The 24,717-nt window shown below is 37.9% G+C and overlaps 1 protein-coding gene across 1 annotated transcript in view; it reads left to right on the top strand.

Annotated features, from left to right (window-relative positions):
* COCH (cochlin) overlaps positions 1-24,242 on the top strand; it is a 25,921-nt gene extending 1,679 nt beyond the window's left edge. The window contains exons 4-13 of the mRNA XM_009290394.1: positions 820-920; positions 5,650-5,806; positions 15,289-15,422; positions 16,636-16,698; positions 17,561-17,605; positions 17,694-17,841; positions 19,608-19,711; positions 20,533-20,759; positions 22,253-22,769; positions 23,697-24,242. Of these exons, the coding sequence (XP_009288669.1) occupies positions 820-920; positions 5,650-5,806; positions 15,289-15,422; positions 16,636-16,698; positions 17,561-17,605; positions 17,694-17,841; positions 19,608-19,711; positions 20,533-20,759; positions 22,253-22,769; positions 23,697-23,872 (1,672 nt within the window). The 3' untranslated portion in view covers positions 23,873-24,242. The remainder of the gene's footprint in view (positions 1-819; positions 921-5,649; positions 5,807-15,288; positions 15,423-16,635; positions 16,699-17,560; positions 17,606-17,693; positions 17,842-19,607; positions 19,712-20,532; positions 20,760-22,252; positions 22,770-23,696) is intronic.
* Positions 24,243-24,717: the final 475 nt, after the last annotated feature.

Consider the following 24,717-nt stretch of genomic DNA (forward strand, 5'->3'; position numbering starts at 1 on the left):
CCCGGCGCCGGGGGCCGGCCGGGCCCCGCCGTGTCACGCTCCTCGGGAGGTGGCCCCGGGGGAGGCTGCAGAGGGGCACGGAGGATGTCTGGGAACGCTTCCAAAGGGGGGTGAAACTCCCTCCTGGCGCAGGTTGAAGAAGAGCAGTAGTGACAAGTGTCCCCATCAAGGGGAGTGCTGATAGCAAGAGTGAGTGGCAGTGTGTCTGTGTGTGTTATAAAGGCACTCACACAGTGCTTGGCAATTTGAGGATCTCCCATGTATTTTTGACCGTGGAATTGATTAAAAACGTTTTAAACCTGCCCTACCATTATTTTGACCTGGAAAGCAAAAGAACATACTTAAGATGCCTAGCAGGGCAGGGGCTGCCTGTTGCGCCATGCCCTATTGGACTCCATCCCTGCTGCTGGAGAGCGGGCTCTCCTGGAGCCAGAGTCAATCCACGGGAACCAGGAGCCGTAGGAAGCAGTTGAAGAAATAATGCACCAGAAGGACGCAAGCAGTTTGTCTGCCCCTTCCAGCGGAGCCATTCACTAAGGGAGGGCAGGAGCCTCCAGAAGGATGAGCTTCCAGATGCAGGCCTCGCCTGCAGAAGGTGAGTGACCTCAAGCTTTTCTGAACAGTTGTTTAGGATTTCACAGTCATTAGGAAGCAGGATTTGCTGCTCATTTTGTGCTCAGTCAAGCATTTGGAAAATTCTTTTGTGCTAAACTGATAATAGCTATATGTCACAGGAGTGCTATGGCTAAAAAAGGAAAAAAAATGCCCAGTGTTAGAAAACCTACTCCAACCCCAGTTCCTTTCCTTTTTATTTTACAGGTGCGTTACAGATGAAGTGCTGACAGTCTGTCAGGAAACAAGTGAAAAGTTTTCTGTAATGCTTTCTCCTGGGGTTGGAGAAGAAGCCACTGTATCTGAAGGTATCTGGAACCAGCTAAAATAACATCAAGGGAATATTGGCAAAACGGAATATTGGTACCAGGATGTGTTTGTAATATAAAATGTGAACAGTTACTGTAAGATATTGTCTCTTACCATTATTCTGAGCCTAAATTCAGCAGCATTTGGTTATTGAACTGGAAGCTTGCAGGAACTTTTATAGAAGTGCTTAAATTCTGTTGTTCAAAGTAATGAAAGAACATTAGTTTCCTCAAAAATCTACTGTATTTAGGCTCATAGCTACTCGGGGAGATCTTAAAGGATCTTATACCTTTCCTTGTACTCCCCCTGAAATGCATACAAATACTGCCGAGTTCAACAGTTCTGGTTACCATACATGAGACTCTGTGGGTGGGTGAGCATTGGCATGTGATGGTAAGCGACCTTAAGTTGATCAGAAAAGGGAAAGTCTCAGATTGAAATGAATGATATAGTCCTGACCAGATTTTTTAAATCCTATTGCCCTTGTCCAGATCAGGATATGTACTTAAGATTATATGAATTAGTATGAAATCTGTGAACATGTTTTCCAAAATATAAACAGGCATAGTTCTACTAGTATGTCTTTTTTTCTAGTATGGATAAAGTTTGTGGGAGTATTCCTTGCATAAGATATAAAGAGCAGGCTTGTTTGAATCCTCAAGATAAAAAAGGACTTCAAATCTTCCTGCTTTGCAGAGAAACAATACTAAATACTGAAAGGAATAAGAAGCATAACAGGGATGTACTTCTCTATTTTACGACTCATAAAGCTATCTTACTCTTAGGAATCCCTATTTTTTTTGAAATAACATACATAATAACATTCATAGGGATTTTTTTTTTTTCCTTACATAAATAAACTCTGCTTTCTCAAAGCAATGCATGGAAATTTCAAGATTAGAAAAGCTCACATTTTGACTATGAATTTATTTTTCTAGAGTCTTTTAAATTAGTGACTCCTAGGTGGGAACTTTTATAGGTGGTGTAAGAAACAGCTATTCAGGGCAAATCACAGTACATGGCATGAGGCACCAAAAAGATGGAAACTGATGGAATGATTGAAAGCATGGTTATCGGATGGATGTTTTAGGAGAGAAGTGAGCCTTTGTTTGTTTTTTCTTTTTTAGGTCAACAGTGATGGAAGACATTCATCCCTACCTTTAAATATGGCTTAAATCAGGAAGAAATACAGTTTCTTTTCTTTGTACTTCACTTTTATGGTGTACCCTGGTGTAGTGTGTTTCTGTGAGGCTTAGAGTGTTTGTCTTGACAGAATGGAATGATGGGCATTTTATTACAGTTCTGGAGGTCTAATTCTATGTCACATAAAGTAGGTCTCTAGTCTTCATCAGAGTCTGGAATGGGTAGGAGTCTAGGACTGAGTCTTTTCCTGTAAATTACAAGCTTATCTTTCCTTCTTCCAAAAATACATGGATTTAGACTATCGGATCACATAAGTGTCCAGAGAAATGCCTCCACTGCTACTGCTCTTGCATTCTTAAATTACAGTGATTAAAACATACGGGTTTTATCTCAGTTACTTGTATATATACATAGCTTTTGGGCGGTTTCTGCTATGATGAAGTATCTTAGACTAACAAAAACAACCACCTTCAATTTTAGTAGTAATATCACATATGAAATTTGAGAGAATTATTAGTATGTAAGCTGGCAAAGAACTGTTCTATATCATCTAGTATTCAGACCTGACATACATTTTCCTGTTCGCAACGGACTACTTGTAGTCTTATGGGTTGGATAGCTGATGATACATTAACTAACAGGGCAATGGACTACTTGTAGTCTTACGGGTTGGATAGCTGATGATACATTAACTAACAAGGAAGAACAGAATCCACTGCAGAGTTGATATTGTAAGTCCTAATTTTGGTACCCAGTACTTCTCATCTTGATACCGCACCTAACTTTCCTAATGTTGGTCTCGGTTATAGAATTATAGCTTATAGAAAACTGTATCTATCTACATAGAAAACCAAAATGAAATTGCTGCTTTTTAATTAACAGCATCATGTACTTCAAAGTGTGTGGTTCTTACCTCTGTGCTGATCCAGCTGAGGTATGAACTGCTAAAGCCCCTAGCTACAGTATATCAGCTCTTCAGTTCACACAGCAGCAACTTGCTCCCTTCCCTCAGAAGCCCCCCTCTCATGGTGTAGACGAGGATCATGACAATCTTTTAGGCTGCCACTACATAAAAATCCCATGGCTGGGCTACAATGGATTTCTGTGTTTCCATAGCGAGGGAAAACACAGCAAGATTTTTTTCCCCATCTTCTGTGTAAAATGTTACTCTGACATATGACTGTAATTAGTAAGTACCTGGTAGTGAGGGAAATACAGATCTCCAAGTGATAAAGGGTTCATTAACTAGATATGTCTAATTACTGTCTTTGTATGCACAGCCTGCCAAGGAATTCAGTCAAGTACAGTACATTAGAAATGACAGGTATTAAAACTTACTGTGGTGTCTTGCCCTTTTAGCGGCTGGAAAAATGTTGCACGGTGCATGGCACAAGCAGAACTGTGAGAGCAGAGATTACCAGTGATGCTCATTGCAGTGATTCCTCCAAGGATATCCAGCCTTCCAGCTGCTGTTTTATTCTGATGGTCTTGCTAGTTGTCATTTGGTGGATATTACTTGATTAGTGCTCAGTAATTAGCTAACACATTTGTAGAACTTTCGTGAAAGGATTAGGGCACTCAAACAGCAAAGCAAGTCAATTGCTTTTAGCATAACACCAGTAATACGGCACTTTTAACAATGAAAATATGGAGCTTCCAGGTATAAGCATGGTGATTCTGCTTGTTTTTTCAGACTTTTGTTTTTAAGGCAAATGTATAAGACTAAACATGGAGAGGATGTGAGTAGGTAAGACTGTAAAACAACTTCTTTATTTCTTAGGATACTTGAGAATCAGATTAAATCACTTTACAGTGTCTTGCTAGGTAGACAGCTTTTATTATCTTGAGAAGGGAAAATGAAGAAGTATTTTTCTTCATTTTTCTTTATATTTCTGCTTTCTTTTTTCTTACTCTGGACTATATAGACATATCTAAGTCACATCTTTGTGCTGACAGATAGCAGCAAAGATTTTTTTCAGGAGGATGTGATTAAGTAGTTTAACATAATTTCAGTATAGCATTAATGAGGATTACACATACTTAAGAGTAAAACCACCTGCATTGTCTATGAACATACGTGTTTGACTTATGCAGCCAGAATGAACAGACACGCTTCCCTGTGTCCCTCTGTCTGTAACTGTTCTGCTTTTCAGTTCTAAAGTCAGTGAGAGTAGCAGGAGGTATGATCTGTTCCATCTGCTGATGAGGAACAGTGTATGCTCCAAATAATTTCAAATACAAGCAATGTTGGGGTCAGTAGACAGCCTGGGGTAAGAGTGGAAAGAGTCGGTAGGGAAGCAGGTGAGAGACAGATCACTGATCCCCAAAACATACTCTCCTTGGGATATAATGCTGTGGTGTATGCACCGATACATTGGCCAGTCTCTGTCAGCTCTCATCTTAGTATTGTGAAAAAGTAATACTCCGAGTGCATATAGAAAAGGTTCTTGCACCTTCCAGTGCTCAGCAAGATGTGGTTTTAGGAAGTTCAGAATAAATATCCAGTCGTGATACTTATGATGCTGAATTGATGTTGATCTAAGCCAAAGCTAATCTAATCTGCTGTGCTATCAGACCAGCTGAATGTGCTGTCCTGTGTAGTAGAAGGATGGTAGTAAGTATCCAAGATAATGACCTCTGAGTTTTCAAAAGAAAAAGCATCAATTTGCCAGGCAAAATTGTATAGTGCTGTAAATCTGTGCCTGCATACCTACATCACACACATGCAAGCACAGTGAAAGCTTAATGATGATAATCTGAGCAGCAACTTTTAAGAAGAAAAAGGCAGAGTTCTATGTGAAGAATGCATGTGTCTCAGCTGAATAAATAACTTCTGTCTCACTGGGTGAATCTGACAGTCCTTTGCACAATGATAATGATGTAAACTTCATTGTAACGAATTGATACGAATGTTCTGGATGTTACTATAGTACTGGAGCAAGGGGATGGGTCAGTACTACGCTGGCCTCAGTAGGATTTACTGCAGATGCTAAGGGAAATGCAGCTGTCAGCCTGTTTCGTGAATGCCACTGGAGAGAAGATTGAGTCTCCCAGCTGAGTTCCCAGTCAGAGTTTCCAGTGATTCATAGATGTCTTATGGCTGGAGATTACTGTGGGGATGTCAGTCATTTAATTTCTCCTTTGGAGAGTGCCACCTACTCCTGCGTTCCACCAGCCCTCGAAGGTCTTCCCCTTGCCCTTCTGTCTCTGCAGTGAACTGACAGATGTGAATTGCTTTTCCTCCTGTAATATTCCTTGGATATTATTTTAATGTTGTTTCAGTGTTGCTTGCTCATATTTTTTTTTTTACCTTTTCCACCTTTTTCTGCCACTTCTTTCCCATAAATAATTTAAAAGTGTGTTCTTCCTTGTCATAACTGTACATTTGTAAGCTCCAAAGATGTCTTTACCAACGTACTGGAGCATAAGATAAGACACTGTATCTAATTTCAGTTTCCAAGCTAAAGCAATGTTTGAATTTGTAGAGAGATTAAAAAAAACAAAACCAAAAAAACCCTCCACAAACAAAAAAACCCCAACAAACCCTTAAGATTTTCAGGTCACAGGTTCTTCTTTTTTCTTTAGCTTCCACTGCTATCACGTGCTTTACAAGAGGACTTGACCTTAGAAAGGAGACAGAAGATGTCCTTTGCCCAGCAAACTGTCCTCTATGGCAATTTTATGTCTTTGGGGATGGAGTTTATGCCTCTCTTTCCAGTGTCTGCGGAGCTGCCATACACAGGTAAGTCAGATGATTGCTAATCCATGTGTTAAGCAAGTTTATGTAGTCTTGCCACACTTCTAAATCTTAACCTTTTGATGCCATCATAATAAATATCTCTCTGGACTTCGGGAGTCATATTAACTCAGTAGGAATTTCATTAGGAGAACAAGGAAGAAAAGAATGGCTGGGCGGCTTGCAAGTTATCTGAGTTGTGTTTAAGTGTTCTTGAAAACCACTTTATTAACTTCCTCTGAAATGGCACAGAAGCAGACAGACTTTCACTGTAAGGTTACTTATGTGTCACTGGTAGACATGGACCGATACAGTGTAAATAGTAACTAATTGGAGAATAAAAGCAGATTCACTTTCTGACTTTAATTTACATGACACTTTTTCTGAAATTGTTGAAATCAGTTTAAACTCCTATGCAAACAGACCTACCCATGATTTGGATGAATGTGGTCCATAGACTATTGCTTTTAACCAGTGTTACGGTGGGGGTTTTTTGGTTACAGCATTTCTCTTCTGACAATTGCTTGCTGGGTGTTAGTCTACTTAATGAACTCTTAGACCAGTATCTGGCTGAATTCACTTCTGCATCAAATAGAAAACTAAGAAAAATATCCAGATAACCCATGTTAAATAGATATAATTAGAAAAGCAATAATAGTTCCACAGGGGAAGGAAAACAGGCTGGCAGATATCTTACTGAGGTTATCTGGGTTTTTTGGGGGGTTGGGTGGTTTTTGTTTGGTGGGGGTTGGATTTTTTTTTTTTTTTTGAGGAAGGACAAAGATTTAATTACTTATTTGCAAGGTAAATTATCTCTTGGATCAATTTTTAATAGGGAAATGTTGGACAAAACCAGCTGGAGACAGTGAGATGTCTACTTCAGATGCCTGTGGAAGCCAGACTGATTCCTGACTGTCAGTCTACAGGGAGTTTCAGACTTTGATTTTAATACTTTGAGAAAGCTTTTGGTTATTAAAGGAGGATTTTTAGCTTCATCTATTAACTGGTTGTACAACTTGATACTTGTTCACTTAGACCTTTCACAATATGCTTCCTATCACAAAGTAGATTCGAAACTTTGTAAGGTGTTAGGACTTTTAAGATAGGACTGACATTTCAGCAACAGAAATGTGGATTAGACACGAAGAAAAGCCTAACAATAAGGACAGAGACTAGATGGCCTGGGATATTATAGGAACTGCAATAGACCATGCAGTTTCCAAAAACAGATAGACATCCATCTGTCTAGAGTAACTAGATAACTATACTTGATCCTATCTTGAAGCAAAAGTACAGACTAGATCATCCTGCCCAAATTTTTCCTAATTTCTGAGAAATATGTAATTAAATATTATGAATATATTTAAAAGACTTCATCATGTATATAATCTAAATTACTTGGGTTTCAAGAGGTACTCTTGACAAAAATCATTATATTGAGGTACCATACTATATTAGAGAGACCTTTTTTAATGTCCTATTCCTATGAATGAGATTTTATTAGCACTTGTGGGTTACAACGTAAGTTATCCAGAATCCCTTCGAGCATCACTGAACTTCTTAAAACTAGTTTTATTTAGCTTCTAGGTACATTCATGTTAACATATACATAAACTACAGTTAAAACAAAACAAAAAAATCATGCCATCTTATTATATTTGTATATTCCAGATACGACTACTGCTGCCCTTGCAGAAAGGCTGAAACTATTCCTAAAAGCTTAAGTGGGACAAAGCGTTTAAAAGGAATGGGGGAAGAGTTTCAATCTTTTTTATCCCCAAGCAACAGAAAGAAACTCTTTCAGAATATATTGATGTGATGCTGAACTCTGCTATAAGAGTATTTTTTATTTAAAAAAACCAACAAACCCAAACCCTAAAATTTTACAGTGAAATAAATGACTAGAAGATAGAGGAAAATAAAGGGGGTTTTGAGTTAATATTAATTGCTTGATACTTGACATGCCATAAAATACATACTAAGCATCTTAAATAATATTTAGGGGGCTATCGTTACTATCCAGAAACTTATTTAAAGTGTCAATTAAAATCTTATAACTTTTAACAAGAATTCAAAAATTCAGGCTATTTTTATAGTATTTAAACTCCAAAGTAAACTAAAAAAACTATTTCTTAAAATTGGATCTAAGGAAAGGTTTTGAGTAGAAACTCTGTCTGGAATATCTCAAATGCTGTAAAGGAGACTTAAGAGCTAAGATGCTATAGGGGCAGCTAGAAAGAACTTGGGAGGTATTGTGGGGGTCTGTGTGTATTTGTTTTTAAAGCTTAAGAGTTAGTTTCAAAGATAATTACATGTCTCCATGTGTGTTTTATTGCTAGAACAGGCTTCCTTTCGATCCTTCTGTAAAAACAATGAATGCCTCCATTCAGTGTGCTTTAAGTGTCTTGATGAGTGTTTAAAAAAAAAGTTAAACTTCAGTTCTTCATTTTTTTGTGTATACTTAAACTAGGAAAAGTTTGTGGAAGAATGTCTAGATCAAAGGTTGTTTGGGGTTTTTTTAAGTTTTATAGGAAAACTGAGATTTCTTCCCGTTCTCTTTTTTTTCTAAGACAATGTTTGTATTTAGTGATGTAGCCATTTATTTTAACATTCCATTTCATTACTGGTTGCCAAAGATGTCTTTACTTAAAGAGGAAAAAAAGCTCTTGCTATCAAGACCTTTTTCCAAAGGGATTGAAGACTTGAGCGTTTTGAAAAAACACAAAAGTTCCTAACTGGTTCAACTAGGCAGTGGTCTTGAACCTCCCGTGCCAGTGGCGACTGTCTGTTAGAGAAGTCCCACCCAGAAAGCTGGTGGGTCTCCGTTCTGTCACAGCTGGGGAATACTCTTACAAAAAGAGGAGGTACAAGAGATGGAAGATGCAGAGTTCTTTTCAAGATTTGCATAGTCTTCCCCTAGATAATAAAGCACAGGCTTTTATACCTCACTTAGCTCTTCACTGAAGTCTGTACCTTATAAACTATGTGTATTATTGTTCTCCAGCCCAGAAGCATAGGAGTATAGAAAAATCCATGTTTTTCCATAGTAAGTGTCAATATAAATTATACTGCTTGTGAAATGTGCACCACTGTTTGTAAAACCTGCATCTAACAATCTGTCTCCACAGACATTGCGAGAACAATGAGGGCTCTAATAGCAATGAAGGGATTAAAATATACTCACCCTTCTAATCTGTGTCTTCCAGTAAGGATGGAAATTAACAATGTTCAAGTCTTCTGAAGTTGATAGACTGTAGTAAAGCATTTTGAAAAAGCAGAATATAGGTGAAAATCTTCTATTTAGAACTGCTGTTTTTTGAAGACTACCTTTAAGTTGGGGGCTATTAGTCCTGTTGGCCTTTCGTAGTCAGAACAGAATTTGCTACATGAGAAAGTTGCAGCAAAACCAACAAAAACAATTGGCACCCATAAATACTAGTCCTGGTAAAAAAGGATTGATGACTGGAGGAGAGGCGATAGCTGTTTAGTTCTCAGCTAATTTCAGTGCAGGCTGCAAAATCCAACAAAAACATACAAAATACTTGCTCTTCCTGGCTCTGTGTTGCAATGGCTAAACTCCATATTGGTGTCAAAGTAACTCCAAGAAGATATTGCTAATAGGTGATCACCGTAATTGGCTGTTATCGTGATGTAACTAGTTACGTGCTTTGAGAATTTCATAAATTTCTTCCAAATTACTGAAACAACCACATCTAGTTTAAAACTAGGTATACCCTACATTACTTTGCACGGTGAGTACAACATAGCTCTATACCTTAAGCACTGTTGAGTACCAGGCCTGTGCCACTACAATGACTGTTGCTCTTATTTTATAGAAAGCACAGCCAGACAACTATCCACCATTTCAAGAAGCATCAGTCTTGGGAGCAGTGCTTATTTAATTTCTTAAACTGAAAATGATTGTGTGAGCATGGGTCAGTTTCCCTCCTCCACATACACTCCAGTTTGTGTGCCGGGTCCAAATTGAGGCCCGATTCCTTAATTTCATATAAACCAAATAATGCTTATTCCTATGAGTAGTTCCATTACTGTGAGGCAATTATTAACACAAGAAAATACTACATAATGCATGTAAAGAATTTAGCAGAATTCAGCTATGAATAATTCTGTGTACTACAGATGAATAAGCTTTCTGCCTGTTTTAGTTTGTTATATTTGGCTTTTTCTCTCCTCTTTCTTTCCTTATTTTATGTGTAATTACTCTCAGGAAACAGAATATTTATTTAATATTGCTCTTTTTCTGGGCAGAAGAATAGAAGATTTATTTGTCAGGGGAAGAATCAAGAACCTCCTACCAGGCTTGACACTATGTAGGCATAAAGAACTGAGTTAAATCTACCACTGAGTGATTAATTGGATTAATAATCAGAAGGTCAAATGAAGGACTAGGTTCTCAGCTTGTGCAGTTTTGTTCTAGTGCCAATCCACTAAATGGAGACCTAGCCCGGTGTGGTAGTGTTTAGATGCTAAATAGGCATGTAAAACTTTTCCTAACCTTCCTAACTAGTCGTAGGGTGGAACCATTTCTAGTTAAACATTGGGGTCCCAGAACTCAAGTGTAATAAAAGCATATCATGGTATTACCGAGCTGGCTGCAAAGTGACCACAAACATAGATGATGGCCCCTGAGCTGCCCTAGTGTTTGCTAGAAGAATATTGACAAAAAGGTTGTCTGGCCAGAGGGATTTCTGAGCAGCTGTAGATCCCCTGGGAGACTTTGGTATAGTGCCTGCTTCTGCTGCTAAGTCTTCTTGCAGCCCTATTGCTTTTGGCAGGAAGAGGAGACAGAAAGAGCACAACCTAGGGGCCAGAGGATGCTGGCATGAGACCCTGAGCAGCTCCGTATCAGTGACTGAAGGCAATCAGGCAGCAGTAGGAGACTGCAGTGTGGAGAAGGGGAGGATGCTCCTTGGAGCCATGGAGACAGGCGGATGATGTGGAAGGAGTTTGATGCAGCTGCTGGTAGTAGGAAGGAAAGATGGGAATTCAGGTAATTCAGCTGTCTTAAGCCCCTGAGGATAACTGTTTTCATCCAAGGACCCTATAGGAAATGCCAGCTGCTATCACAGCCAGCACTCCGTTAGCAACGGGAACAGGAACTTCCAGGTCAAAATTATGTTCTTGGGTAGGATGGCAGGCCTTCATCTATCTGCTCTCTCTCTTCTGCTGAAAAAGCAGATAGCCTACCTATAGACATATATGATGAGCATAATGATTAGCATAAAAACATACCATGTGAGTTTCTGAGCAAACATTTTGCTTCTGGACACCAAGACTAAATCAGCTCAATATGTACTTCTAACAGCCCAGTTGCAGTCCTGCTGTCCTTGGGCTTGTGACCCTTGGCATAGAACATTCAGTCTATGTTCAAATCTGTTGCTCTTCACTCTTTAACACTACTATACAACAAGGGGAAAAACAATCTTTGTCTATTTCACTGACAATGTTTTGTTATCTTTAGACAATTTTATCTAGCTGATCCTTACCTTACACTTAGAACTAAGCCCATTTAAGGGAATAGCTACTTGGCTTCATCTCCAACAATTTTAAACAAGTCAATAGCTTATAAGCATGCTGCAAAAACTGCTTGCTCCATCTGTCACCACTCTTGGAAATTCTAAGAAACAATGGAAAATTTACCCAGAGGAAAAAGATTTTCACCAAATGAAAATCTTGTTTCCTCTTTCTTTTAGCAGGAGATGGTATTTCAGCTTTCTACTGCTAAGATTACTGGCTGCAGTTACATCTGTAAGGGTCATCTCCCGTGGCTGGAAGAGTCTCTTTGTGGTCTAGGCGTCAGTTTTGACGTGCAGGCTCCTTGAAAAATGCATTCAAAATTCAGCAAAGGCAAGCCAGCCCTGCATCTCTTTCTGTGAGAGTGCAGATAAACAGTTCTTGCACTTTACTTTCAGCTTCAATCCCATCTGCTCGTTTACCTCAATTCAGATTTTTAGGTATGTTTTAGATGAAATTCCTATATTTCATAAGACCTTCCCATATCTTCTGCTGCCCTTGGCCAGTATACTTTCTTCCATGAGCTATTGTGCAGTAAGGTACTGGATTGCTTCCTTGTGTATCTGCTTTTCTGTTTAATTTGTGTGCATTTTTGAGTGAAAAATACCATTTAGGTATAAATTAGTGTTAATAACAAATCATAAAGCTAAGCAAAAGAATGGATTGACAGCGTTTATATAAAGTTGCTGTCAAGCAGCCCTGGCAGGAGCATGAAACATAGTGAGTAAGGAAGTGAAAGCTGTTCCTGGAAAATCTGCAGAGTTCCAGTTGAATCAAAACAGCCATGGCGTGCAAGTCAATCGCACAGGAGCAGAGAACAGTGGTGAAAATCAAAGCAGATTGTAATGACATAAATCATTCTGAGGAAATGCATAGGTACTTCTTCACTGTTTAAATACCACTGCAGATCTACACAGGATGAAACTCGCTTTTAAAGTCAATCATAAATGATTGTGGAAAGGAATTTGCCAATCTGATTCAGAATACAAAGGCAGACTGACAATATGGTTTATTCCACTTCAGCATATATGAGCATGCGCTCTGAGTAAACTTGCTGGAAGAAGTAAAACCAATGAGATTGTAAAAGGTGGCTTAAACAGTTGTTTATCTACAGAACAAAATGGCAAGAAAAGAGGAATAACTTTCATAAAGATATAGTTCATGTTATATTCACATCTAGTATCAGCCCCCCACTTGCATTAAAAATAGCAGAGCTGTTATATGGAAATAGTGTATCTTCAGAAGGCAGTCGAGTTTTGACTTGTGATAAAATACAGAATCAAATGTTTTCAATAAATAGTTAAGGAGCAAATAAATCTACTCTGGTTTCAGTGGAAAGCTTCCAATATCTAGATTTTTTTTTTTTTCCCCCCAGAATGATTACATGGAAATCAAAGTGAAAAGACCAGTAGACAAAATGGAAGTATATAGACAAACGTGGTCATACTGAGACTAAAATAAGCTGAAATTGTTGCTTCCAGGAATAATTCTTAGGCTGAGCTTTCAGTATGAATGTGTTCTTGACTTTAATTCAGCCAGTGCTCAAAGTTGCAAGTCCACAACAAAGGAAGGGGGAAGAGCTACTAAACTCTTCTTGGGAGCTAACCTGGGCATTGATCAGGTATGCTGATGCAAGCCCAAAGCAGCTTCACTAAAATTGCAAGTATAAACTTAAGCTAGGAATTGTTCCAATTAAACACAATATATTCTATTTCTGACACATATTTCCTTATCCATTAAGACTGAGACAGTAGTGAAGGCATGAATACCAAAGAGAACCAGGTACTGGAGAAGAAAATTATGTTCTAGTTAGACTGAAATATTCTAAATACATTAACGTGTTATTTTTCTCCAAGATAATTTTGCCTTACTGACTTTTCCTGTCCTTTAAAAACAACCAGTTAGAGGCTCTGGTCTGATCTTTCTCTCACTGTTTTTTAAAGAACTGTAAAGTGCTGTTTGTATTTGCCAACTTCATAATTTTATTTTAAACTCATTCAGGGTAACTTTACTAAAGCTCCTCTGACTATATACTGTAAACAATATTCCTGGATGAGAAAATATCTGTATATTTTGAAACTACTACCATAATCTTCCAAGCTACAAGAATTAAATATATATAACCACAGTTCAATTTAGAAATGCAAATCATGTCCATGAATGAGGAATGTATTTTTACAGCAGTCCACAAGGAGATTTATGTGGAAGCTGCCTTTGCCACATATACCCAGAGCTCATATTACCAGAAATATATGCAAGATTTTCTAAACTCTGGTCTTGATTATTATACTTTTACAATGTTCTAAATCAGATTAGGCTGGGATCTCTTCTCAAGCAGGAAGCCAAACAGATAAGAGAAAGAAACACAAAGGCGCACATTGCTGTGTTTAAATAGTCTTGAAATGGTTGTTTATCTCCCACAGTACTGTACCTGCCCAAGTACTACAAAGCATCAAGCTTTTACTCCCTCTTAGAGAAGCTTAACATTGAATTTTGGCCTCTAAAAATAATAACTGTTCTTTCAGTAGCACATAAAAAGAGATCTGAAGAGTTCTGATATTCTTGTCACTTGAGGTATCCAAATACAACCAACCACAACAGCCTCTCTTCCTGCAAAAACAGTGAAGTTCTCTCTGGGCTGCTTTTAACCCTGAAGTTTCCTAAATGCATAAATCTATTGTCCTGCTGGGTATTCACACGATCCTCAGTCCACAAGCATCAGCAAGCTTTTCAAACTAGCTATTCCTTTATTTGTCTCAGATGGCAGGACAGATCTGGTAGGCAGTCTCAAAACCTGTTTGTTGAATCATGAAATGAAACTCAACAAGGGAAAAATGACAGTGGCTTTCTCTAAGTACTAGACTATGACCTCTAAAAACTTGTCTAGGGTCTGGGTGGTTTAGGTTCAACTCTCTCCTCGGTTTTGGTAAAACTTCCTCCATAGATTTTGCTACAAGTTTTCTTGTCGCTTCTACGTTTCTGAACTGACCCTTCTAGTAAGGCACTAAGGAGTATAATAGTCTTATAATACCGAATATGACTTTATAAGATAGTTTAATCAGTAAGCCTCTTGGTATTTGTTCTGAATTTATTTTTTTTAATTAATCCATTATAACTGTATATTAAGGATGCATTGCAGTATGCTTAAACTAATGAAGATAGCTATGACTTGTTTAACTATTACCTAAGTATTCCAAATTCTGAAGCTGCGATTTGGTATGTTACTCGACATCTCTGTCAGTGAAAATTACACAGTTGAACTGCATCTACCATTGATATACTATTTCCAAGTCCAGACTGAAAGCAATCTGGAATCTCACATGGATTGAATTATTAACTTGCATTTATTTATTTCATTTGTTTCAGACTTCACATTTAGTGTTTACTACAGGTGAATAAGAAGAATAAGATGCTTTAGGCTTTGTTCTTATAATTATCAGTAATCTGATGGTTGCTATCAATAATGTCTATCATTTCTGACTTCAGTCTCTAGTTGCATAACAAGGTATCCTACATATCCATTACCACTATAAACAGCAATTTTTCTTCCCAATTTTCTTAGTTTTGGTCATTTGGTAGTGAAGTATGCTGAATTTTGTTTCAGTCACAAATATTTATGAAGCATAATGAGCTCAAATATGTTTTGCTGGAGCTCTTTCCTTTAGGAATTGATATGTCATTAAAACATCACTCTTCTGCATCAGTATGAACACTGCCAGAATTTCAGAACTTCCTGACCTTTTTTTTTTTCTAAGTCTGTGGTGCTCTGCAGAATAGTTTCTTTTAAAAGCCTTTTCAGCAATTTATAGCTTGTTTTAGCCTGAACACAACCGCCTGCCTATATGGCATCTTTTTCAGGAGGCTAGTGTCCAATGTACTAATGATGGTATAATTGTATTGCATTTTCTTGTGATTAAAATGTCTGATTTATAACAACTCTTTTTGCATCTCAGGGGGGTGATCAGCAATGCAGGAGGAGCTGTAAGGGTACAGACTCTCCCAGGACAGGAAAACTACCCTGCTGTAAATGCCAACGGGATCCAGTCTCAGGTGCTCACTAGATGGGCTTCGTCTTTCTCAGTGACTCGTAGGTGGATCACACTTATTATTTTGCAAACTATCTTTGAAATATTAACAGAAGTCTAGGAAACTGCTTCAGTGCTCTTGTATGCGTAACCAAATGTGATTGCTATCTGAAGTGTAGTAACAAAAGTTTTTTCACTTTTAACTCATTATTTTATCTTCATTTTTCCACAATTTCCTTAAAATACTATTCCAGCTAGACTAGCTGGTCTGTAGCAGAAGCTGATACATAAAAATGGATCACAGTTATTTACAGTATAATGACGTGATAACAGGCAGTTGGCAGTGCAGTTCCACGACAATTTAAGCTGCTCTAAGTCAGTGCTTTGATCCTGCTATTGCAGTCCTGTCCTCCTACCGCTTCCAGCCGTATAATTTTATCCCTTCTCTCCCCCTGCCTGCCTTCATGCAGGCAGTAGCACTTGTCGGGCCATTCGAAGAGCTTGTGCAGCGTTCCCTGCAAACAGAACACTGACCCTCCAAAAATAGGAATGTCAGCTTAGATGTGATGTGGTCATTAAGCTACAGTGTGACATAGTGGTTTTTTCAGAAGTTTTTGTCCGCATAGTTGAGATACTGTGCCTGACTGCAAACCAGTTATTATGCCCTGCCACTTGGTGAGGTTAAACCACCCTCATAAAAATGTATAAAGCAGCCTACTGGTTATATAAGCCATTGTGGTTTCAAAAATATTGAAGTGTATGTGTTTTCTGGTATGTTCTTTCAAAGTTTGGGAAACAAATTTCTCTAATGCGTTTTTATTGTTTACATAGCTAAAATTCAGCCTACTATCTCTAAGATATTAGTAATCCTTGTATAGTGTCCATTGTAAATTAATAGCTAAGAACTTGGAATTACAGGTGCTTTTGATGAGGTTGTAAGTGAAATCCACTTCTCCAGATCAAGTCCTGAATGTATCTGCTAGAAATAATGTCTGCTATAGTTCAAAAACTCTCGTCAATTAGATATGCTGTAATTACTCATCAGCTGCTATTGTTTCAACTGCAGAAGCTCAAACGAGAAGTTTATTGCCTGTAAAACAAGGAGTGCAATACTGGATTGCACCAAAGATCTGTCTAGGCCTGCGTTCTACTGGAAGGGTAGCTAATGGCAGATGATGAAGAATGGTTATTGGAAATACAGCACTCTTCAAGCACTTGTAATTTCATCTAAATACACTGAAATACAGTAAATTTATTCTTCCAATATTTTAACAGGTACCAAGAACACAGTGCTTGAAGTGGTTGGGCAATCAGTATCAACAGCACGTCCTTCTACAGGTACGAGATCTCTGCAACAAGGGAAGCCTCGTGTGATAAGATGTGCTACAGTGCATGAATCCCTGACTAAAATGCCGTGTTTCATAGGATTTGTTTATTTTTAAAGAAGAAAATGTATACAATATCTGTTTTTGCAGTATATCTTTCATCAGCAAAAAAAGGAATCATTTGTAATCGAGGAGATTGATTCTGACTTCAGTAGTGTTCATGTAAACTAAGAAAAACTTGAATGAATTTAGAAAAGTAATACAAAGAAAGGAGGGAAAGAGTTCATGAGCTCATGTAATATTCCTTCCTATTAAGTGACAGAGAAGGCAGACAATGCATTTCTTCTTACAGAACTACTCAACAGCTGAGTGCTGTCAGGGCTTACATAGCAGAGATTTAGATGTTATGTGAATTTCTCCACAGAAAATGCTGCCAGTAAAAGGCTAGATCGGTTTTTCTGAAGGTTAGTGGTATATAAATACTGGACTTGGATCTTGTTTGTGAATAGACTGTTTGCTTTACAGTTGAAGTCACAGTTTGCTTCCAAACCATTAAAGCGGCACACTGTACAGCAGGATTGCTAACTGAGAAATGGTAGCACTTGGGATGGTGAGCTACAGCAACCCACCCAGTTTTCTACGTTTCAGTAATCAGCTAGGCAAGTGTAGAAAGGAAGGTTAAACTGTTTCATCTGAAAAAGAATGTTCTCTAAGGAGCAAAGCAGTAGTAGTACAAGTTTAATAATTAAACCGATTGACAGTTCTTACTGCGGATAGATTGCAATGTAATTCTTGGAGTCTGAGCTTTTTCTGGTTCACTTTTGGCTGTTCATCTTGTTGTTCTTAAATGATCCATGCTGTTTCCTTCACTGAAGGTAAAAGACCTAAGAAGCTACTTGATAAAAAGGCTGGAAACAAAGGTAGGAACCCACAGATTTAACTTTTGCAAAGCAAAATCCTAATGTTTATTTGGTGTTAAGTAAGTCTAATTATTTTGGGTGTTCACAGACTGTAAAGCTGATATTGCATTTCTCATGGATGGAAGTTACAACATCGGCCAACGTAGATTTAATTTGCAGAAAAACTTTGTTGGAAAAGTAGCTGTGATGTTGGGAATTGGAACAGAAGGGCCTCACGTTGGAGTTGTACAAGCCAGGTAAGAACAGATCTATGCAAAATATAACTGAGTGATTAGTAAGAGAAACCAATTAATACATCACTCCCTATTTTGCAGAACAGTATTCACTCAATAATGGCGGATGAATAGCAAGAGAAAGCAAACTCTTTCTAGCTGTAGTACTGTTTGCTCTGTGCTACTCAGATGTCCATGTGAGAAGCCGTGAAAAATTTGATCATCTTCTGCCTCTGTGATACTTGATATTTGGATAGAGAGAGCAGCCGGACTTTTCACAGCCCTTCTGCTGCTGACAGTTTTGTAGCTCATCTTAGTAAAACAGCAGAAAGCACTCTGCAAAGGAGAGATGGCTCTTTAAAAATTGTGGAGAGAGAATTGTCACAAATGGCTGTGTACATATACAAAACAAAAAACTGCTCTTGCCAACCTGTAGGTTACTACAGCTAGTATTTTTAAATTGTAAATGGTCACTTTTTTATTTTAAGACTATTCATACTACTGTGTACGTTCGCAGGCTGCAAAACAGTCTGAAAGCCACTGCAACATCCAACATGTTGGTAAAAGGTTTTTTGGAGCCACAGCTCAGTTTGCTAGTGCTCAGCAGTAGCAGTTTTCCAAGGCTTAACCGCTTTGCTATCGCTTCTGGAATAAAGGAAGCCCAAAGAAGCCTTTAACTCTCTTATTCTAAGACGACAAAACATCTGTTAGATTAACACAGGGTTTCTCTATTGTATCTTTCATCATTCAAGTCTGTTCCTCTCCCATACCTTTAGACAACAGCACAGTTGATGTCTGCGTCTGATTTAATGACCTAGGCGTGCTTTTGTAGTCACTAGAAAGAATGATCATGTTCACAGCACAAACCATCTGAACTGCTTTGGATGCCTCTTTTAGGATGTAATTAATTCCATCCTCAAAAATCCAGTCTGTCCACTCTAGACATCAAAATCTAAGGGAAAGGAGCCTCACTCTTGCTGTCCTGGGTTTAAATACTACAACGTGAGGAACAATTCCTGGAGAAACTGAGTAATCAGTTCAGCACCTTGAACATTCACCTCTTCATTAGAAATTAATCTTACAAGCAATTATCTTTGTATCTTAAAATGTACCATTTTAACTGTTATTCTGCCATGAGATTCAGCACTGCAGACCAACGCCGCTTGGCACAGGGGTTCATTCCAGTGATTCTGATGCAGGACCAGGCCATTTATTCACAGCAGCAGCTCTTTGACCTGCAGGTGTTTTTCTTTCTACTCTTTGCATGACAAATTTCTTTCCTACTATAAATCAAAAGTGAAATCTGGAAACTTAGTGTAGCTAGACTTTCATTTCTTAAATGGAGTCAGTAGCTAACGTACCTTAAAACTTCTCAAATTAAATAACTCAAACTGTTTGCGTTTCACAGGAATTTTTTAAGAACAAGGTATTTCTCATACAAATAGTGGAAAACCTGCCAATTTTCAATTACACAAATGCATTTAGCTTAACATCTGGCATGTTCTAACTTTTTTCCTATATATATTTTCAACCTAATGTTTTCAGCTGCTTGATAAGCATAAGAATCATTCTGTTCTTAATTTACCCACCCAGCTAAATAAATCCTTTTGCTAAGGATTGTGAGAATTATTAAGGTAGGATCATCCTTCTATTTTAGGAATTAAAAATATATAAAGAAGAGTGTATATTACCAAGAACGAAATGATTCAAAGCGTATTTTAGCTTGCTAATGCCATAGTGATATGAAAAGTGAACTACATCCTTTATTACTCTGTTTTATATTTCCACAGTGAACACCCAAAAATTGAATTCTATCTGACAAAGTTCACTACTGCGAAAGAAGTTTTGTTTGCCATAAAGGAACTAGGGTTCAGAGGAGGCAATTCTAATACAGGTGAGTTCATACCTCCATGCAAATAGAAATTATTTATTTACATTTCCAAATACGTATTTGTTTTAATATATATAAGTATACATATATGTACTGAAGTTCTTATAATTCAGTTAGTTAGGCAAGAAAGTGTTTTAAATGCCACGCTTATCTTAGTCAGGTTCAACATTTTTCCACTAGAACATTGCCACATCTTCCATTTCATTTCCAGAAGTTAGGGTTACTAATTACACATTTAATTAGAGCAGAAGTGCAAATATAATTTCCTGCGTTTAGACAGTAATCAACTTTTCACTAGTAACAGTGATATCTTCAGACAAATTCATATCTAAAAGGCTTAGCATTTCATTCTTGTTGAGCTGCTAATTAAAGTTAGAATAATCTTGGAATTAGTAGTAGGTGGTTGTGAAGAGATGTTTGCCAAATGAGGAAACTGAGCATTCCAAATATGTTGCATTTCACAAGCTAAATTTAAGTAGCTCTTAAGAACTTTCTTCCTTCCAATTCATTTGGCAGGCACTAATATCTACTTCCTAGCACAAAACTAGACCTGTGGGTGAAAAAGTGTCAGTGGTTTCTTCCTCAGCTTTACCTGTAGGTGTGGTTTTTTTGTGGGGGTGGTTTGATTTTTTGAGGTTTTTTTTGGTATTTAACTTACAGGTTGCTCAAGCTTCATTATTATCAAATTTCCTGGGACACTATTTTGCTTTTACACTCTGTTAGACCTGTAATCATAACCAAATTTCAGCACAATTTCATATAGGAAACTGGTATCAAAATGTAATTGCATTATTTCTTCATATTCTTTTCCTGTTCAAAACTAGGGAAAGCTTTGAAGCACACAGCTCAGAAATTCTTCTCTTTGGAAAACGGAGCACGCAAAGGAATTCCCAAGATCATTGTAGTGTTCCTAGATGGCTGGCCCTCAGATGATATAGAAGAAGCTGGCATAGTGGCCAGAGAATTTGGAGTCAATGTATTCATTGTATCTGTAGCGAAACCCACAACAGAGGAGCTGGGAATGGTACAAGACATTGGTTTTGTTGACAAAGTAAGAGAGAATATCATATGTTTTTCACTCATGGGTATGATTCTAGAGAGTTTACTTCATGCTAAAATCTTAATGAACTAATTCTTTTTTTTATATATTATATATATAAAATTAAAATATTCCCTCAAAAATGCCTGTGAAGCTATCCCTGCTGATAAGTGATTTAAAAGAATATCACTAGGAAGCCTAAGGGAACACTTGTTTTTCCTGCTGAAGGGGGCTACACAAAGGTACCGAAGTGCTATCGCTGTCCTCCCAGTTCAGAGTCTTGGCCAAGCTCTAGCTCTTGGACTTTGTAATTACATGAAGATTCTCAGAGTAGGAGATTCCCCTATCAATCATAGGTACGGTTAAATGTGTCAAAGGCAATAAAACACAGATATGATATCTCCTATCCTGAAATGGCAGATGGGGAGACATACCTTTCAGTGCCTGCTCTATGGAGGATTATTTACTTACTTTCACTACAAAGAGGACAGGAAAGATTGAAAAACACATCCTAACAACTTCACGTGCAAGCCGTTCATCTGGGATGAAGAGTTTTAGATATTGCTCTGGATGAGTTAGAGTGGGAATTCGAACACAGAGCTGCTACTCTCACATGAGCTTTCTAATCACTAGGTCTTTACTTACTCTCCAGGGAGAAAACCTCTCATTTTTCACAGGGATGTTTTAGATGTTTAATTTCAGCAGAAAATTCACAGCTCAGAGCATGAATAGAATGAAGCACTACAGCTCTGCTGCTTCCAGGCACAAGACGGATAGCTTGCTGTCCACCCCAGTGTTATTGAAGGCAGGTCCAACTCTTATATACTTATAGGCACAAAAAGACATGACCTTAGGTGACTGAGGCCTGCCCTCCCCAACCTGCATTTTGATCTTAGTCAGATTAGTTATCACCTTGGAGAGCTGATTTTAAATTTAACCCCTTCCTCAATTACATTGCACTTTACATGCATCCTATAGAAGCCAGGGGAAAAAGAAATTTTACTTTGAATGACCTGGAGTTATATTTCTACCAGACTGTATGTCTGTGTTTATGAGACATCACAGATTAAAAAAATAGAGTGCTTACCAAGTTCAAAGGGAAAACACAGAAGCCTAATTTTCAGTGGATAAGCAAAAATACAGAACTTTCAATCCTTTGTATATTCAGTAGTGATGACTTAGTTCACTTTCAAAAAACATAATTGTAATTTCCAGTTGTTACAATTCTTATGAATAAAGTGAAATTATTTGAAATTTTCAGAGGTCGGGAGGCAGGGTTGACTTTATTATTGGATAAAATAAGCTATATTATAGCTTTCACAAACTTCAACTGCAGATGTTTGTCCTCAATTTCTTTACAAACAAGTAAAAAAACCCTACCCCAAGCCCCCACCATCAGGCTCCATTTCTAACCTACCTTTGAAAGAAAATCGCATAGATGTCTGATTATTACCCATACAGCCACTGTGTCAGTATTCACTACTTGACTTTTTGTTTTCAAACAGGCTGTCTGTCGAAACAACGGCTTCTTCTCTTACCAAATGCCCACCTGGTTTGGTACTACCAAATACGTGAAACCTCTTGTCCAAAAATTGTGTTCGCATGAGCAGATGTTGTGTAGCAAGACATGCTACAACTCTGTCAACATCGGTTTCTTGATAGATGGTTCCAGCAGCGTTGGAGATAGCAACTTCCGCCTTGTGCTTGAATTCATCAGCAACGTTGCAAAGGTTTTTGAGATCTCTGACATTGGTTCCAAGGTCGCAGCTGTGCAGTTCACATATGATCAGCGTACGGAGTTCAGCTTCACAGACTACACCACAAAAGAAAAGGTCCTCTCGGCTATCCGAAACATTCGCTACATGAGCGGTGGCACTGCTACTGGTGATGCCATTTCTTTCACAACTCGAAATGTGTTTGGGCCAATGAAAGATGGACCTAACAAAAATTTCCTCGTTGTTTTGACTGATGGTCAGTCTTACGATGATGTTAGAGGACCTGCTGCTGCTGCACAAAAAGCAGGTAAATGAGCTATCTTTAAAAGCGGTGGAAGTTGATTCGTCCTATTTCTGCTGCACTGTAAATGTTAAGATTTTAAAGTTTGCAAATACAGCCCCAGTGAGTGAATCAAGTATCATACCTGTTTTAAATTCAGCAAAATGTAATCCCCAAGGAACTGTTTTCCATTAGGATGAAAAAAACCAGTGCTATGGAGCCAGGTATGAGTAGACTCATTCATGGCAGCTTAGTGAAAAACATACACCCAGTCTTATTTCCCTAAACAGGAGAGAAATTAGTAGATTAAAAATAAAGAGCCAAGTAGTGATGCTCCAATCAGTGATGCCATCCAATACAGCATGACTCCTGCTCTCCATCATCATCTAGGAAGGAAATAAGCATTTTTGGCCAAAAAGCTTATTAGGCTGCTGGTGCTTGAAAGCACTAAGCATACACAAAGGATCCAAATTTATTTTCAAAATCATTTTATACAATGTTACTTGTGTTTCAAGACTGACATTGCAACTGCTACATTCATATGTATCACTACAAAAACAACTCAGACACTAGCTCTTATGATACCCCATATTTCCTTTATGATTTTTACTGAGACAAGTCTTCTAATTCCTATATTTAGTGGCAAAATCTAATCAACTTTGACAGACTGCAGGTATTGAAACACACTTTTCTGATCCAGATTAATTCATGGATGTAGAAATGGTTGTTTTTCTTGTATCCATAGGCAAAATGGTCTTAACTATATTTTTTTTTTTTTCTTATTGTAGGAATAACTATCTTCTCTGTCGGTGTTGCCTGGGCACCTCTGGATGATCTGAAAGACATGGCTTCTGAACCAAGAGAATCTCATACCTTCTTCACTAGGGAGTTCACAGGATTGGAGCAGATGGTCAAAATGGTCAACTATATATTTTTTTTTTTTTCTTATTGTAGGAATAACTATCTTCTCTGTCGGTGTTGCCTGGGCACCTCTGGATGATCTGAAAGACATGGCTTCTGAACCAAGAGAATCTCATACCTTCTTCACTAGGGAGTTCACAGGATTGGAGCAGATGGTTCCTGATATTATTAGAGGCATCTGTAAAGATTTTTTGGACTCTAAACAATAAAGCAAAAATCTGCTGTTGGATGTTACTACTTTGAAACCAAAATCATGAAACTGAAATGGTCCCTCTGAAAGACAGATGTTTTATTCTTATATATACTATCATAATGCAAGGGAAGAAGGGCTACTTTTTGTTTCTGTAGTCAGTCGAGGATTCTTGTGAGCTTGTTAGAAGTTGTACTTAATACTGGAATGCAGAATTTGGCCAACAGCTATTATTTTCAATAATATATAGTATCTCCAAGTTTAAGCTATGCATATCATGCACTTAAGGCTATCAGATATCAGCAGAGGAAACAATACAGCTCTGACATTTTTGCTGTCACTTGCTAGATGTCTTCTTAGGAGTTAAAAATAATATAATTTTAAATACACAATACTATCTTCTATAAGCCTTCTGTAGCTTATGATTCTGTATCTTTCCAAGGAGTTCTGCTGATAGCTTGAAGTACTTTCAGTGCTTCAGTTGCACAACATCCATTATTGCCAGGTAGTTTAAGAAAAGGTGTGACAGATTGTACCTAAACAGTCTGTTTTTACTAGTTGAGGTTTTGCTATTGTGAACAATACTGCCATCGGGTTGGCAAAGTTTACATCAAAAGACATTTAATTCTACCCACAGATTTCTGTGGATCGATGTTGTTTGATTCTTTTGGCACAGATTTTGAAAGGTATTTAAGGCACAGTAGTTCTTTTTGAGGGTCTGGAACCTGACATATTAGCTGATACTACTGCTTCCTACACCATTGAACTCAACAGCAATATTCCTAATATATCTGATAACGGGATTTTTTCCTGTCTACTGCCTTGTACCGTCTTAATTTTACAAAGTTGTTATTGGCTAGGCAG

Source organism: Aptenodytes forsteri, unplaced genomic scaffold (genome assembly GCF_000699145.1).
Source record: "Aptenodytes forsteri isolate BGI_AS27 unplaced genomic scaffold, ASM69914v1 Scaffold108, whole genome shotgun sequence".
NCBI classification, from domain to species: domain Eukaryota; kingdom Metazoa; phylum Chordata; class Aves; order Sphenisciformes; family Spheniscidae; genus Aptenodytes; species Aptenodytes forsteri.